This window comes from Centroberyx affinis, unplaced genomic scaffold, assembly GCF_046629955.1.
Source record: "Centroberyx affinis isolate AG114_WGS23_722 - 3 ecotype Tasmania unplaced genomic scaffold, CSIRO-AGI_Caff_v1 ptg001167l_1, whole genome shotgun sequence".
Lineage (NCBI taxonomy): Eukaryota > Metazoa > Chordata > Actinopteri > Beryciformes > Berycidae > Centroberyx > Centroberyx affinis.
In genome coordinates, this window is record NW_027279698.1 from 132,790 (window position 1) to 150,207 (window position 17,418).

Here is a 17,418-nt window from a genome sequence, read left to right on the forward strand (position 1 = left end):
ATTTTTAAGAGGATTTACTGATGACTGCAGCAATTGATTACAAAAGCCAGTCATCACATCAATCCATATCTATTAAAAGCAGCAAACAGTTTAATTTAGGTTATTGAGTAACCTTTCTCTTTTGTGTATATACACACACACACTAGTTACTAAAGTTGCTTTGGCTGACATTGGAAAGCTTTGTCTCGGCATCATTTAAGTTTCCCCTTCACATCATATCCTGTCAAATCCAATCTCATTGAATCTGAAGGATGGCTGCATATTAATAGGACAAACAACCACAGACCATCCTCACTCTTTCCCATTTTAAGCAATAATCACCTGGAACGGTGCCGACTGTACTCCTAGTGGCCTTGTCTCCACGCTTTACAGCCTCCTTCTCCTTCCAACTATATACATCTTCTCAGCCATAAATCTGTGAGGCATCAAGGTCTGTGGATTAGGTTCTGTGTTGCTGGATTCTTTCTCCAATGTGTAAGAAATGGGAGGGAGAACCATTATATAGGTGGCATTGGCAGCAATATTCTGAATAACTACCTCTGTCTTGTTTCTCCTCCTCTGTGGCCAGATTGATAACTACAAGGTGAAAGGTTAACTGTAGACGTGAAAGCTTGTATCATATTCCATGGACATCAAGTCTCTGTGGAAATGACTCAGCTTATTGTAGCACTGAACCACAATAGCATAATAATCAGCTAGAGTGCAGACGATGTCTATAAATAGAGCACCGGAGAGAGAGAGGTGAGGGAGGAGAGGCAGGCAGAGGGATGATAAAACGAGGAAAGTTAGGAGGAGCTCACAACAAAGCACAGACGCATAGAGCCTATAAAAGACCAGATACAAGCTCATTCAAGAAAATAACATGCTTTTTATTTTCAAACTGATACAAAGAATGATGTCATTTAAAAAGAGACAGCTACTCGGGGGTACAGTGTGTGTGAGGGTCAAAGGTCACAAAGGTAAACCCTGTGGGGGGTTAGAGTTGTATGGTACTGTAGGGAGGAGAGTAGGGCCAGGTCTTAGCGATGACTGAAGAAGCCCTGAGGATGGTTGTACTTGAATGGCTTCAGACGATTTGGACCCCTTAAATAAAGAAAGAGAAAGAGAAAAAGAGAGAGAGACATGTCAGAGGTAAGTCTATAAAGGTGTGTGTGTGTATGCGATCAAATGTGTATGAATAATTCCTGTGCGTCTGTACCTGACAGTACGCAAGCACATCTTTTCGCGGGGGAACTCTCGCGGTCCCTCCACACTATCGTCTTGTCCGTCAGTCTCCAAATACACATCCAGACAGACACACAGACGTGCAATTTGATTGGTCAGTAGCTGGTGACCTGGACGGGGACCCTGGAGCTCATTTTTGAACACGTTCACCTCACTCTCCATGGCCTGAAATTAAGTAAAACATATCAATCAGCCTGAACGATTGTGTTTGCTCTCAGTGACAGAAAAGGAAGTGCTGATCAAAGAGGAATCTGCATATGGGACATAAGTGATTAGTCTACTGAAATTGTCTTACTCGAAGGTTGTCATCAGTGCGTCCACTGCGCTCTCCCTTCCAGCTGAGAGAGAGGGAGAACAGGGGAGAGATTTCTGGGTAACGGGGACTCAGCACCAGCGCAGCCTGCAGACGAGCTGAGAGGAAATAAACCAGACAGAAAAAGAGAAAACTGTTGTTAACATCAAGTCGTCAATAATAGACAAGCCTATCATCAGTGGTGATGTGGCCACTGCCCCTGTTCTGTACCTGTGCCTCTCTCCACCACACCGATGAAGTACAGGTCAGTCTCCTTGGCCAGACCAGCATCAGTCACATGCTGTGTATATGGCAGGTCCTGGTGAGGAAGAGAAAGAGAGACATATCAAAGTCAGATTTGCGCTGCATGGGTGTGTTCTTGGATGTGTGGTTTTACTACAGGTGATTTCACATAACTGTGCGTGTGTGTGTGTGTGCATACCATGTACTCCTGGTGTGTGATAGTGGTCCAGCGAGCTAATCGGGAGATGACCTTGGCAGGGAAAAGGTACTGACACTCGCTGGAGACTGGGATGATGCTGTGCTCTGACGACAGGAGGAGGAACAGTTTCTGTCACTATTTATGTTTGTATTTGTTTTTATGTTGGTAGATGTGGAGTCCTGCTATTGAATGTGCATGTTTGTTGACACATACCCAGTGAGGCAAACTGTTTGTGCAAAGCTAAGCGGGACTGGACTCGTCCCCTCAGCAGCTTCATGGTGCTCTCCATGTGGCTGGCACTCAGAGAGCTGCCCACACGCACACCCTGAAAAACACAAACACACACAAACATTTAGGTCATACCGCAGCGAGACTGTGCACTATTGGATGGCACTTGATGTCCACACACACACCTCTGGAGCATCGCTGGGAAAATGCAGTCCTCCAAGACTCTGAACCCACAGGTAGGGATGGCCCAGGTCTTCCACATAGTCAGCAAACGAAACAATCCTAAAAGCGGACGACGAGTTTAATTCAGCTTTATAATGCACTCTAAAGCCTACAGTGTGATTATTGTTCATGTGAATACTTCTATTATTACAGCTACAACATTAGTTTAATGCCACCTCTGTTCCACTGAGCTGAATGGAGCAAGCGATTTAAGCATTTATTATAGATGATGATTTGCTAATATTGTTCTTTATAGCACTTTGTAAATAAGAAAAGCAGTTTACAAATGCAGTTATTAACATAACATTTCATTCACTTTAACACCTGCTCTGTGATCGATAATTTGATGGCTCTGCTTGTGGTTCACCATGTCGTACTAGCTTGGTTACCATCCTTACCCGACTTTATCAAACTGGTAGCGGTTAGCAGGGTTGGGCGTTTCTCGTCCCTGGTCGTTGGTATAGAGACAGCTGAGCAGAGTGTCTGAGTTCAGCAGCTCCCTGGGAGAGAAAGCAATCATCAGACTTTCTTTTCAGAAACAAATGCAGTGTGAAACAAACAACTCTGGCACACACACACATACCCTGCGCTGATGGCTGTGTTGAGGTCTGTGGAGGTGGAGACCTTGGTCTTGACTGTCATAATGTTGAGATTCATCAGGTAGTAGAAGTAGAGATGGAGGACACTGCCATCTGTAGAGACAAGACAGATTACACATACTATTGAACTAATCTGTTACCAGGTAATTACATTTCCTAACCTCTATTCATTTATCCTGCCACTGAACGTCCCTCAGAGGTTACTTCAGACAGCACTGCATTAGAGAGCCTTGCACAGAGCAATAACAGGGTGTGGTCGTGATGGATGCTACCACCCAGGGGATACATATGCTGATGGTCATCCTCCCCTCTCCCCTCTCTGCAGTCACAGTGAACTCAGTGACACTGTGTCAATCACGCACACCCTTAGTGCTCTTTGCTTGTACTGCAGTAAACAGAAAACAGAGCGCTACGGCCGGCTGCATTAGAGGACAACCGGGGAGAGGGACGGTACGGAAAGAGAAGCAAGACTGAGATAAAGAGCGATGATGAAAATATGCTTACAGCATGTTGTAAGTGCTGCAGACCCAAACTGCTGCAAGCTTCTCTCTCACCTCTCTCTCTCTCTCTCTCCCTCCTTCCCTCCCTCCCTCCCTCCCTCCCTCCTTTAGATAGAGTTACGCCTGCAATGCAGATCCTCCTATAATCTGTCACTATTCCTTTATCACCAGCAGGGGGCAGACTAGGGTCAAACGGTGTCATGACATCATAGCAGACTGGGTCACACTTTCAGCTATACTATCTGGTAGGTATACAATTACCACAATACACAGTATACCTATGGTCACATTACAGAGAATATAGCTCAGTCGCATTGTGAACATTTGGGTTGACTATGAACAATTTGTAAGAGAGTAAAGACAGGGAAGGTGTCTACCTACACCAAATGCATGGTCTGTGCAGACTAAATCTTGACATTAGAAGTCATCAAAAATGTGGGTGTGTTTGTGCTGTATGTGTACCTTTACACTTGAGGTCTAAGCAGAGAGAAAGAGGGTGTCTTTTCAGCATCTCCCGTCGTTTATCATCCAGCTGGCCACCTGTAGTCGGCCTTCGTCTCTTCTATGGGAGAACAGATCAGAAGAAGGCAAGAGACACAGGAGAAAGAAAGAAAAGTAAAAGTCAAGTCAAGTTTATTTATATAGCCCTTTGTAACAAGCATGTCTCAGAGGACTTTACAGAGAGTGTGTCTAGCTAGGTCTAACTAAACACAATCAATGGTGAACAAAGTTATGTAAGACAAACTTAGCAAACAAACAAAAAAAAAAACAAAGTGCATGTTTGACATTGTGGCATATCAGATCAATCAGTAAAACAACTTGCATCTAATTTCAGCTGCTCACAGGAGAAACGCGATACTGACTTAGCATTTCAGCCCTCTACAATTACAGAAAAAAGGAGGAAGAGGCAGTTTAGAGGAAGGGCCGGATGGGGCGAAGAATGGAAAGCGGAGAGGGACGGAGGAAACTAGAGGAGTGTTTCAGCTGAGCTGTCCTGTACCAGTGCCGCAGTACTGTAAAAATGCCAGGCAAAATTTGCAACTAATGATATGGACGATCACCAAAATATGATTGCTGAATCAGTAATTACAATAAATTATTTAATTTACTTCACAGAGAGAGAGACAACCAGACAGACAGAGAGTCTGAAAGCAGGAAAGTGCAGTGGTTTGACGCTGTGTGTGCATGACAGAGGTGGGCTCAAGTTACAGTCACCTAGCCATTCTTGGTAAATCTTTCCCAGAATCCCCCAGCTGGCACTGGTCCGGATGCAGGAAGCGATCAATAGCCGCCACTCCCCAACCCGCCAAACCACAATGTGTGACAGCTCGGACTTCAGGGACAGTTTGTGTGTACGTTTGCAAGGGTGGGTATGTAAAAAGAGAGCTGAACTCACTGACCTCTGTGTGTGTGTGCGTGTGTGTGAGAGAGACAGAGAAACAAAGTGAGGGCGGGCGAGTGAGACAGACTAATGGCAAAGTTAGAGTGGCTTCTTGTGGTTTTCTGGAGTGAGATCAGGTCTGTGACTCACCGTTTTTTCCTGCTCCTCCTCTGCATCCGAATCGCTCTCATCATCTGGACAAAACAGAATGCATGAATTTACGTTACATTTCTGTTTTTGAAGATGTGCTTCATACAAACATACTATTTGAAAACACTGAGCAACATATCACAGAAAAACGAATTAGAGCCATGCGTTGGAAGCTCTGCATGTGCACAGACAGTTTGTGTGCTTGTATTTATATGTGAATGTGCTATATATACGCAGGCAGGCATGTATAGTAATGTTTGTACCCTGGGAGTCCTCCGGAGGTTTGGACAAGGCTTTGGCCTCATCCACATCACCACTGATTGACACATTGAGGTTCTTGTCTGAAAGATAAACAAAAAGAAATCATAAACACACAAGGCTTGCACATTATACCCTAAAAAGCTCAAAGGAAACGTCTCCTGTGTCTGGAGACAGAGGCTATTCTCAGCACTCAAGCTAATAGCTACTTACCACAGGCCTGACCATAGGCATTGGCTTGAACAAACAAGACATAGAGAGAGGGGGGCAGGTGGCGGGCGATCTCTGTCTGTTTCTGAGTCTGTTCAAAAGGCATGGACAGGTATTCCTGCACTGGCAGAGAGGCCTGTGGGAGGAGAGAAATGAAACCACATCGTCAATCAGAGGTTCCATACATGGTGCCCATTGGTGGTGTAATGGTTGAAAACTGTTTTCAGAGGCAAAACATACTATACCACGCAGACAGTGAATATACCTGCATGATGGCGTTGAGTCCTGGCTGTAGGCTGCTCAGGTGTTCCTTCTTCACCTCGATGCTCTTCTGGATCTTCTCCTTGGTGGACTGAGACTCCCTGTATTTCTCTGCCAACCTACATCCGAGCACAAACTTTCAAGAGCTGCGCCGTTCACAATACACAGAAAACTGGTATTTTTAGCGTATTGTGATACAAATGCACCATGTTGTGTGTATGTTTGCGTACCTCTTCCTCTGTTCCAGCTCCCAGTCTAGTCGTGCCAGTGTGAGTTGGTGGGGATCATCTTTGGTGAGCTGGGGCCTGGAAATATCCTGGGGGGCCTCCTGGTAAAACTCTGTCTCACTCACCAAGTCTATCTCCTCGTGCTTAGACCTGGGTCAGGGAAAGGAAAGTTAATTACCGCTGTAAAGACACACATTTCTGCAAATCTGTACATGAACGATCAATGGTGGAAGTAGCAAATTATATTTACAATCATTACTATAATTGAGCAACTTTTTACATAGTTGTATTTTGAAGTATTTTTTTTTTGTAATTTATTCTTTCTTAAGTACATTTTGACTTAAGTATTGTACTTCAGTACTACTTCAAATTTTGTGGGCTCTCCATAAGCATTGTATTACAAACAGGCCAATCAAAATTTGTATGATCATCGAACCTGCACAAGCATGTGGAGGTAAGATTAAGTTAACTAACTGTGAAATTTAACACTCAAATTGATCCATGATAATAGTTTAGCCACAAACCCATCCATCCAGCTACAGTTTATCGGTGTGTGTTTGCCAGGTTGTGGTCTAGCTAGGTAGACTTGCTAACTAGTTGGACAACTAACGTTATTTATTTTTTTTAATAACTCATACAATAATGTAGAATGAGCGTTTACAGTTAATCACAACTCAAATAATGACCTGAATTTCAGAATCATATTTCTAGAACACTCAACAGTCTATAAAACAGGTGTAATATCAACAGTGCATCAACAGGGGGATTCAAAGTACTCAAACTTTGTTTTACATTACATAGGTAACAGCAGTCTGATATTCACACCGGTAATTTTACTTCTACTTAAGTACAATTTCAGCAAAGTAGCAGTTCTTCCACTTGAATAGGATATTTTGGTACTAACTTGAACTCCAGACACTTGCTGATCTCCTTCTGGAGATGCATAACTTCATACAGAAGGTTCTGCAACTGAAGGTGCAGCACATCCACTCTCTGCTTTGCCTGAGGGGAAACAACAAACACGGTAGAAGGCTGTGTTCACACTATTCCACTTTTTGCCAACTGCTACCACCTCATCCACATTTAAATCAACAGAGAGTGTCGGCAAGGCACACAGAAACCACTGCTTGGGAAAGAGCACTGCACATGGGGTCTTTTTAAAGAGAAGGCAGCAGTTTCTAAAGCTGAGAAAAGTTCAACACCTTACGGGTCACATGTTATCGACCACTTTTTTGTAAGCCAACCAGTCACATGGATGAAGTGCTTGGCAGTGTTTGACGCTGCATGGGCAGCTAACAGTTTACAACAAGCAGAATGAAATGGAGAAAGTACAGGCAGAAAAGGTGGTAGTAGCTGTTACTGTGATCATAGAGTCAGTATGGGAACACACTGACTGTGTTGTGGAGTTTCTGCTAAAGTGCTTGACCTGCCTTTCATTATTGGCACAAAACTGGGTGGAGGCAGCACTTTTTCCAAGAATAATTGAATGTATGTGTGTGTGTGTGTGTGTGTGTGTGTGTGTGTGTGTGTGTGTGTTACCTCATGTGTCTGGTCTCTGCCTCTCTTCAGTCGCATATGAGCCAAACGATTGAGTTTTTTCAGATTCATGAAGTGGATGCAGCTCTGCATGCGTCTCTGCTCCACCTCAGCACACTGAGAAGAGACACCACCAGTTAGTCTCCATTATTGCAGTGAACACAAGACAAGCAGCTTTGTTTGGACCAGAAGGAAGGCTGTGGTGCATTATATTTACCAATACCATCATCTGAAACCTAGCTTAGGTGTTAGCAGAAAGGGGGCTGGGTGAGAGTGGGTGTGTCACTGGGGCTATTGAATGGATGCTTCCCATCACTGATACTTCACTGAATTAGGCCAACCACACCCACACAAGGCTCAACACCAAGGTCAAGCATCCTATTAACACCCACTCTCAACTCTGATCAGATAATCATGAAAACATGAATGTTCACACTATTCACTGTTCCATTCATACACTTCTCATTGACAGGCCATTTTGACTTTACACTTTGATGCACGCCTGATCAACACATTGTTAATAAAATATGTATGAATGGAGTTCCTAATGTGCGGAATGTATTTGTTTCTACGGCGACATTCCCAGCCCAGCACCTCACCTTGATGGGCACTCAGTTAACTAGTGTGTGTGTTCACATGATTTATAACAGCAGTGAGTATGGGAGTTCAGCAGGCTGTAATAATGACTGACTAATTTGGATGTGTATTTAAGAACATGTATCTCACCCCGTCCTTGGCTCCGTTGGCTTTGAGCTCCTGGATCTCACCCATGAGTTTGGCCAAACTCTCACATGTCTGTTTGTACTGTTCGTAGTCCTGCTCAGGATCCCTGCCGTCCAGCTCCACCTCTTCACTATACACACGTACATCCTAGAAATACATAAAACACAACAGTCAGTTCAGTTTTTCCTTAACCCCATATTCCATTACTTTTGTTATACTTATATTGAACTCCAAAGGGCAATTCTCCTGCCTCCTCCACAGGGAGGATGTTTGCTATTGGGACCTTGAGCCCGGACCTTGTGTTGTAGGTCAGTCTCCCTGCTCCCTACGCCACCCTGGTGCCCCTCTTCCCCCTACATCACATGCCCATCCCTCCCAGCGGTTTCCCACCTGCTGATCCCCTTCTCCGCGACCTCGTTTCATCTCTGGAGTTCCTCCTTCACTGCGGAGCACCTTCGCCTTTCGCTTCTTCAGGGCGTCCGATGACATGAGTGGCTGGATAAATAAAGAATAGCATTATTTGAAACAGACTAGGCGATAACAGAGCAAGGGTTACCTGTGAAAATATTTACCTAGAAGTACATTAAGGCATAACAAAGTCAAACCTACGATTTAGCTGTTAGCTAACTAAGGTTACGTTACTACGGTCAATGGTTAGCCTGGCTAGCTCGTAAGCTAACAAGCGTTAGCTTGTTAGCTTACGAAGGAAAACTTCCAATCAAAGTTACTGAACCTTCGAGACATTGTGTGACTGGAGAGATATCCAGAAACGTGCACTTACCTATGTGATATAAAATACGAAGAAATCCTCAAATCGTACGTTTATTTCTTCATTAATCGTGCGAACAAGTTCAGGACCCACTTTGTTCTACAGCACAGCGCCCAATGCGTACGGAAGCTGTGCTGTGCCAGAAAGGCTGCGGCCTGGTGTGGCGGACGCAAAGCAGCTATACTGCCACCTAGAGTAACACGTTTACCTAACAGTTCACTTTCAAGCAATCGGACAGAATTCGTACATAACATGATTCGTGGATTACTTTGTCATTCAGTCCCCGTTATCTCTACCCTTAAATCAGGTTTAATCCCAAAGAGCAAAAATAACACTTAACAAAAAAGCACAGTAGACCACATAACTTCAAAAATTATTTATTCACGGTTCCAGTTACATTTATACAGTTACAAAGATAACTCTGACAAAGGTTAAGTGTACTGATGTCATAAAAACACACATCTCCTCTATTGCTCTCTTTTACCCTTGGCAGAACAAGACACTCCCATCAGTCAGTCCACCCTTACTTGGCCATGTCTATCAGACTCTGTAAAGACGTGGGGACCCAGGTCTTCTCTCCTTGCACAAACACGACCCCCCTGTCTATGTAGATGACAATACGGCCAAATGTGTATAGCTGTTTGCCCTCATGACGTTTGGCCACTAGGGGCATGAAGACGATGTTGTTCTCCTCTGCCTTGGTCTGGATAAGGTCTTTAAAGTTTGTGGGCAGACCGGCGCTGATGCCCCTCTGAGCCACACTCTCAGCATCTCTGCGCTCCTGCAGTGCTTCATACTGGAAGTCCTTTCGCCTCTCTGTCTGTGTGAGATATGCAATATTCTCCCTTGCACCAGGCTGCATATATCCACCTGTAGATATGAACAAGGAGAACAAGTGTTAGTATGTTTTGGTACAGTGGACAAAAAAGTGGTATGGCATGTTTTTACCCATATGCCCGAGAGTGTGTGTGACACTAACCCATGCCTGAAGACACTGCGCGGTTCATAATGTCCAAAGCCTCGTTGAATTTGTCCTTGACGAGTGGTTGAGCTAACAACATATCACTGAACGTGGTCTTCCAACCCAGGTACCACTTAGTGATTTCCTCATAGTTAGGACTGTTGCTCAGCCATGAACACAGGACCTGTTATAAACACCACACGCAAACACAAAACAAAACAAAAACTATTAGTAGCTAAATTCATCTTGATAATCCTCTGTTCTGTATGTACACTGTATTAATACATTAACTAACCTGCAACCACTTTGGAAAGAAGTTTTTGTCCAGCAGGGACACAAGGCTGGAGGGAGACAGCATGCCCTCCCAGTCCATCACCCAGTGGAAGGGCTCCATCTGCTGCTGGTGAGGATTAATAACCAGCTCCCCGAGACACAGAGCTGCGGAGGGAACACACAGAGGAGACAAGGCAGAGGGAAAAGGAGGGATAGGTTAGGGTAAGTGGCAGTAAGAAAGCCACTGCATAGTAGCATGGCTGTGTTGGCATTAGTTGTTGTATATGAGCATACCTAGTTTAGGGATGATGTTTTTAACCATGAAGGCCTCCCACGCTCCTGGTGTAAAAACATCTTTCCATGGCTGCAGGATGAGGCGGGCCGAGCCGTCGCTGGGATGCCACCGCTGCAGGGCATTGGCTAGTTTGCTACGGATGGGCGGGTACAGAGGCTCTAGACGTGCTTGGAGCAGAGGCAGCCAAGGGTGGAGCCAGGAATGGATGGGCACTGTGTCCGTTAAAGGGTTCCAGTTATCCACCTATTAAATAGGAAACATAAGGTAAGAATGTTGGAGCAGCTGTTTTTCAGGTTACGTACACGCACAAGCTTGAGAAAGAAAGTATAAAAATAGCTTGAGATGAGATTCCACTAACAAAAGTCTGAGTTTCTCTTCATCTAAGTTCATCTAAGTTTAAGTGAGTGTGTCTATAAGTGGAGATAGTGTGAGTCTGTATGTGTCTTGCCTCTCGCTGCAGCCGGGGCAAGACGAGCTGCTCTAGCAGGTGATCCAGGATCCACCGGGGGAGAAGGGCAGCCCACACTTCCACACAGTCCACCATGGGCACTACCATACGAGGCTGCCAGCTTGACACACACGACCGCATCACTGGGATCCACACTTCCCACAGCAGTCTGGATCAACAAAAATACAAAATACATGACACAATGCAATCCACCACAGGCTATAATACCTAACCAATGGAATACATTCATGCAACTGCAGCCAGCACATGAGCACAGCTGCATGTGTGTTTGTGTGTACAATATTACCTGTGGTAAGGGTCCATGTTTGCTTCTGGGGCACTGGAGTGGAGTTGTCTAGATTCAAGGATTGCTCTCCACTGTCCAACTTCTTCCAGACCATAAGAGCTGTCCTACAAGAATCACAAAGAGCAGAGTGAGAAGTGACAGATTTATCACGAGTAATTAAAGCAAAATAATTAAAGTATGTACTCATCTCAAAAGAGGGAAAAGGATAGATGTTGAGAGAATTGTTAAGAATATACCTTCAGAGGGTCCCAGGTACGAAGTTTCTCTTTGAGTAAAGGATGAACCACAGCTACAGCCAGGTCTCCCAGTCCCATTGTTTTATATTCTTCATAGTAGTCTGTCTGTAAGGTCTCAAAGATCCGGGCACACTCCTGAACAGGAGAGAGGGAAGCACACATGAAAATTACCCTATATGGATTTGATACCTGGAGAGGAATCAACAAACTGGAATGGCGTGGTATGTCCGCGCGTGTGTGTGTATATGCATCATTTGCATGCATATGTACCTGCAGGCTGGGTCCCTCCCCTGGTGCCATCTCCCCAGACTGAAAACGCTCCACCAGTTCCAGTACAGCCTCCATTCTCTGGATGGAGTCTTGCTCTGCAGCCAGTCTGGTCTGCAGTGCAGAAGACTCGTGGCTCAGAGACACAACTACGTCTCTCTCATGCTGCAGACGTCTGGCAGACTACAGGAGGGGATGACAGCAAGAGAGCAGAGAGAGGGTCGGGGTCAAGGTGCAGAAGTGGGAGAAGTAGAAAAGCGGTACATAATAGGCACATAGAATGAACAATCAGTCAGCAGGAATAAACTAAACAAGGGGAATTATCTGTGTGCAGATCAGTGGAAAGAAGTTCTGGGTAGCTGATATAGATAGAAGCCTGCATTACCTCCTGTTGTAGCCTAAAGATTAGGGCTGCCCCCTAATAGTTGACCAAACCGTTAGTCGATGAGAAGAGTCTTAGTCAACCAAGTTTTCATTGGTCAGTTAGTCGCAGAAAAAAATAAAAAAAAACCTCAAACTGCGCCTTGCCGTTATTAGACCAGGGTTGCCAACTTTGGGTACCTGGCTGGAGTGAGATTTTGATGCCATCAAACTACAAAGCAAGGAATGTCTGTCTGTCTGTCTGTCTGTCTGTCTGTCTGTCTGTCTGTCTGTCTGTCTGTCTGTCTGTCTGTCTGTCTGTCTGTCTGTCTGTCTGTCTGTCTGTCTGTCTGTCTGTCTGTCTGTCTGTCTGTCTGTCTGTCTGTATGTATGGGTGTGTGTGTGTGTGTGCGTGTCCTTCGCATATCTTGACAGCCGTTCGTCCAATCTACTTCACACTTGGCGGGTGTATTGCTGGGGACCCAAGGAAGTGCAGTGTCTGATTTGGTGCAATTTGGACATGTGACACGTTCAATATTAATAAACTTTTAATAAACAAGTGAACAGCGCTCTGTGCAGCAGCGGGGCTCAAAGCAAGCGACTGACAGCCTACGCCTATTGTGTGTTTTTTTGGTGAACCACGGTATATTTCACCAGTGTTTCTGACCGTGAGTAGCCGCGACTTGGGTGTGTTTTTTCCCTTGAACCACAGTGTATTTCACCGGTGTTTCTGACCGCAAGTAGCTGCGACTTGGGTGTGTTTTTTCCCGTGAACCACAGTGTGTTTCACTGGTGTTTCTGACCACGAGTAGCCGCGACTTGGGTGTGTTTTTTCAAAAAATATATAGTTAAATAATCAAATTAATATCATAAACGTGCGACGACTAGTCAACTAATTGCTTGAACTAACGACTACTAGTCGACTAGGAAAATCTTTGGTCGGGGGCAGCCCTACTAAAGATATTTGGTAGACACTCTTGGTTACCACGTACCTGTAATATGTCCTGTTCTGTAAGGTCTATGAGGAGCTGCAGGTTGTGTTCCAGCTCAGGGAGAGCAAAGCCAGAGCCCTTCTGATCCCGCGTGGCCAAGCTTGGTGGAACTTCATCTGGAACGCTGTGCTTGTTGGACATCTGACTGTAGCTATAATACACTTTCTGCTCTCTCCCAGTCATATCTATCACCTAGAGACAGGAAGAGAGATTGGAGAGATGAGATTTGGAAACAGAAAGAAAAATTTATATTTTAGGCATTAGGTGGACACTCTTATTCAGAGCGACTTACAGTAGAATAAACTTCAATTCTTCACCATCATTACAAGCAACCTATTTTAAGGGTCAACATTCCTGTGAGACAGGTGCTTGGAAAAGAAATAAAAATAATAGCAAAAGGAGAGTTAATGTGAGAGTCCTTTCTGACGCACCTTAACCTGTGCCAACTCTCCAGCGGGTGTTGTTGTAGACCGTCCAGCCAGCTTGCCTTTAGCCTTCAGCTCTTCTACAGTTCTGTAAGAATACTTGGGCTTCTTCTTTCCCGCAGAAGCCGCAGGATCCCTACGCCACTGGCCTAGTTCCTTCTGAAACTCCTACACAGACAGAAATGGAGGGAAATGTCAAAATGATGCAAACTGGTTCTCTCCTAGTCAGTCTAGTAGAGGGTCTAGATGGAAAAGGAGACAAGAGCAACATTCTTCAACACTCTTACCTTTTCCTCCTCTTCTTCTGAGTCGACTACAGGAAAGTCCTGAAGACTCTGCTTGGTTCGCTCGTTGCCGTAAGCACCCACTGCTCCCTTGCCCTTACGAACCTTCGCCTCGATGGGGTTTACAATACCTGCAGCAATAAGAGTGTATAATATGAGACTGTATAAACATCTGTCATCTGCACAATATTGTTCAATATATCAAAATATCCTACTCTCCTCAGCTGTACCCACCTTGAGCATTCTTGCCCAGGCCTTTGCCTGGTTGGTAGCCCATTTTCTGCAGCAGTTTTTGTCCGATCCCTTTTGTGTGTTTCTCCCAGCTACCTATGTCTTGTCCTGACCGTATGCCAGCTGCAAACCTCTGGGACTGGTTCCCACGGAAATTACCCTAGCAAAACATAAACAGATATTTTTTTTGACATATCTTATCATACAACACTATTACAGATTATTACACAGCAACTGATATGACATTGGTTAACACATAAGTCTTTCATAAACATGCAAGAAACAAACACAAGTGTACCATTTGGAGTTTTTTGGGTGCAGTGCTGCGGGGAGGGGGCGGTGCTGCAGGAGTGTCATCTTCATCAGAGTAATCAGAGTCTCCTTCTCCTTTTTGCTGCTGCTGCTGCTGTTGTTTCTCCTCAGCTGCACTCTTACGCAGACCAGCACTCACAAAGTTCACTGGAGCGCTGTAGTCTTTAGACCTGGAAGAAACACACAGACTGACTGACTCAATAGTTGGTGTTTCTGTGCACTTGCAACTGTTTTGACTATTTATCTTAGTTAGATGTCTTGTTAGATAGGGCCGTAACAGGAACAAGCCCATGCCTTACCTCTTGCCTCCGAAGCTGGGCCTCTCATCGTCGTCTGAGTCTCTCTCAGCCCAGATGCCATAGGTGGCCTGCTCCTTGGTCTGCTTGTGTCTGCGACGATCTGGGTTGAACTCGTTAGCCAGATCCCATTCAGTCACCTCAAAGCTCTCCACCTCCACCCCATCCTCCTCTTCTTCCCCCCTTCGCCCATACAAGTGGGACATGGACATACCTGATATCCTGATCAAGAGAATGGCAAGACGGCAAAAGCAAAGTTAAAGCTTGCGAATGCTTAGTTGCATCCAGCACATAATATTTATGTCCTAAGTTCTTGTATGATCACGTGGTCATTGTAGCTTGGCCAAACACGAGCTCAACAACAATTAACGTTAAGTAATTGATGTGAACTGATGGAGAGGGATAAGATCATCAACTAACATGACACCGACATTACTAGTGCCAACTACGTTACTTGGATAGATCTCTCGCGGGAGAGAGACGACATGCTAACGTTTGCTAATAAAGGCTAGCTAATGTTAATTTGCTATCGTTAACTGCTTAGTTTACCGGCTAATGCTCGCGGGCAAGCAAATAAAGGGGGAATCTGCTTAGTCTAACTCACCTGAAAGGTCACCCCCCTTATCCAAAGATCAGCCTACGCCCTTTCTTTCGATGCAATAATAGTGGACTATATAGTTAGCGAGTTAACGTCAGTTAGCCTGTTCGTACCATACACGAAAACACAAATACTTCCGGCTTTCGTTACGACTACCGGAAATAGAACAACGTGTGTTACTCTCAAAACAGTCCCACGTGTTGCGGACCCTGCCAACCTCAGACAGTAGTGTTTTCGTGATAACTCTTTTTTCAGATGCGCGTTTATAGGCAAATCTCACATAGAAGTACCGATGAATTAGTATAGATGTCGGACACGGGAGAGCAATGGCAGGTGGCCCGACGCAGGAAAGGCGCAGCGCGGAGAGCAAAGTCACTTCAGGCAGCTTCAGCCTGCGAGGATCAGCTGGACGTCTGGAAAACTATTCAACGGATAAGAGAAACAGTGTAAGAAGCGTCTATTAAAGCACGAGAATCGCATCATTCTTGCTTCACGTGTATGTCTTTCCACCACAGAGCTGTGCACCAAATCAAGAGAGGTCAGTAATTTGCTTGCTCTCTTCCTCTACAGGTCTGAGTTGAGATGTGAGGACTTTTGGCAAGAGTGGAAAGGTGAGTTGGACAAGACAGGTTATCAGCAAACTTAAATATGCTTCAGCTGGTGTTCTGGCTTTAGGTAGCAGCTCGGTGACCCTTCAGGATTCTTGTCTGCAGAGCAGCTGTTGATGGCAGGATCAACACAATCAAAACCTCCAGGGGATGGGGAGGATGCTGATGTGCCTGCCGAGCAGCTAGGGAGGAACAGAGATGGCGGAACATGCCTAGAGCTGGAGTGTGTGTGTTATGGTCTGGGCTCCTTCTCCTCCTGTGTCTCAGCTCGCTACCAGCTCGCCATGTTACTACTGCTGCTGGAGACACGACAGGTCAGAGAGAATATAGATTTCACCTGAAAGATAAAACACTCTACATGTGACCCTGTCTGTTCTAAGCTCTGTGTTCCACTGTCCTGGTCCCTGTAGATCCCACTGAAGGACTGCTGTGTTTTTGACCCTGTGTTCTCCTCTGGAGAGAGGGACGTGCTGACAGAGCTGGGGCTTACTGTACTCACCGAGAATGAGGTAGCTGGTTTGTGTTTTCATCCTGTTGCACTCAGGCAGAGGAAACAAGTCTGAAGACGGTTTAACTATGTTGTATTGTGTTTCCAACTGTCCTGCAGGAAGGGAAGCATCTGACAACTAGGCCCACTCTCTTCTACCTGATGCATTGTGGGAAAGCCCTGTACAACAACCTGCTATGGAAGAACTGGAGCACAGAAACTCTGCCTCTGTTGAGAATTATCGGAAACAGCTTCTCTGGCATACGGGACAGGTTTGTACAAGACGTGTGTGTGTGGAGGATGGTGTCTAAACAAGTAGAGGAGAGATGAGCTGACATTTGTTTTCTTTCCTCATGTTAGAATGATTGAGAGAGATTTCCAGCGAGACTACAGCTATATCACCCAGGCTGTGGTTGTTTGTGAGGAGAGGCCCCTGCCTTGTCCATCCCGTCTGCTCGATGTCTTCAATGACACAGCTGTCATCACCTTTCCTTCCAGCAGCCTCAGCAAGCTCCCACAATCCACCTGGGCAGAACCACCTGAACCACAGTACCAACACTGCCCTGATTTGGAAATCATACTGAGAGAAAAGCAGAGCTGAGAAAGGAGATGGACTGGAACTAGACAATACTGTACCTTTTGTTTTTATTGATGCCATTGATATCAGCAGCTTTTTTTAATAAATGAAGCCTGTTTCAGGTTGAGGATTGACTCTTACAGAGCCGATATCATGTTAAATGTGTCCCAAAGCTCTGTTGAGAGGACAAGGTACTTCTGAGCACCTTGCACCAATTAATCAGAGGGGACTATAGGGCGGAAATAAAGGACTACTACTCCTTTTGCACAACCTGTACAGCCTTCATATGTCTTTTATATTAAGTATTGATGATGTATCTGCTGCTGAAAGTCCCATCTGGATGACTTTCCTATTAGGTCTTATAGATGTTTTTTTTTTTTTTTCAACTTTCAGATTCCATTGTGACTCTAAAACTTTTGACAATTTACAGACAACACAA

General features: G+C 45.1%; 3 protein-coding genes across 4 annotated transcripts; 1 reads left to right on the plus strand and 2 right to left on the minus strand.

The window, feature by feature from the left end:
* Positions 1 to 870: 870 nt before the first annotated feature.
* On the minus strand, positions 871 to 9,144 carry thoc5 (THO complex 5). Of its 2 annotated transcripts, none has more exons than XM_071524210.1 (20): positions 9,035 to 9,144; positions 8,644 to 8,748; positions 8,257 to 8,400; positions 7,534 to 7,647; positions 6,899 to 6,996; positions 5,998 to 6,144; positions 5,772 to 5,886; positions 5,510 to 5,642; positions 5,302 to 5,379; positions 5,039 to 5,082; positions 3,970 to 4,066; positions 2,992 to 3,100; positions 2,807 to 2,908; positions 2,372 to 2,468; positions 2,172 to 2,283; positions 1,959 to 2,062; positions 1,748 to 1,835; positions 1,520 to 1,635; positions 1,199 to 1,389; positions 871 to 1,083 (listed from the first exon to the last, which is right to left on the minus strand). In XM_071524210.1, the coding sequence occupies exons 2-20, from the start codon at positions 8,740 to 8,742 to the stop codon at positions 1,020 to 1,022; spliced, it is 2,052 nt and encodes a 683-aa protein (XP_071380311.1). In that variant the 5' UTR covers positions 8,743 to 8,748; positions 9,035 to 9,144; the 3' UTR covers positions 871 to 1,019. The 2 variants fall into 2 exon arrangements, with proteins under 2 accessions (XP_071380311.1, XP_071380310.1); XM_071524209.1 differs by having other exon boundaries at positions 3,970 to 4,069.
* A 264-nt stretch (positions 9,145 to 9,408) lies between these two features.
* tfip11 (tuftelin interacting protein 11) lies at positions 9,409 to 15,427 on the minus strand. Its single transcript, XM_071524226.1, has 15 exons — positions 15,314 to 15,427; positions 14,713 to 14,931; positions 14,400 to 14,583; positions 14,105 to 14,261; positions 13,874 to 14,001; positions 13,593 to 13,754; positions 13,162 to 13,353; positions 11,813 to 11,992; positions 11,543 to 11,677; positions 11,307 to 11,410; positions 11,000 to 11,168; positions 10,551 to 10,794; positions 10,279 to 10,421; positions 10,002 to 10,167; positions 9,409 to 9,892 (listed from the first exon to the last, which is right to left on the minus strand). Exons 2-15 carry the CDS (start codon positions 14,919 to 14,921, stop codon positions 9,546 to 9,548), a joined length of 2,520 nt encoding a protein of 839 aa, XP_071380327.1. The 5' UTR covers positions 14,922 to 14,931; positions 15,314 to 15,427; the 3' UTR covers positions 9,409 to 9,545.
* A 130-nt stretch (positions 15,428 to 15,557) lies between these two features.
* Positions 15,558 to 17,405, plus strand: srrd (SRR1 domain containing). Its single transcript, XM_071524232.1, has 6 exons — positions 15,558 to 15,753; positions 15,878 to 15,918; positions 16,021 to 16,229; positions 16,326 to 16,424; positions 16,523 to 16,674; positions 16,763 to 17,405. Exons 1-6 carry the CDS (start codon positions 15,614 to 15,616, stop codon positions 17,001 to 17,003), a joined length of 882 nt encoding a protein of 293 aa, XP_071380333.1. The 5' UTR covers positions 15,558 to 15,613; the 3' UTR covers positions 17,004 to 17,405.
* Positions 17,406 to 17,418: the final 13 nt, after the last annotated feature.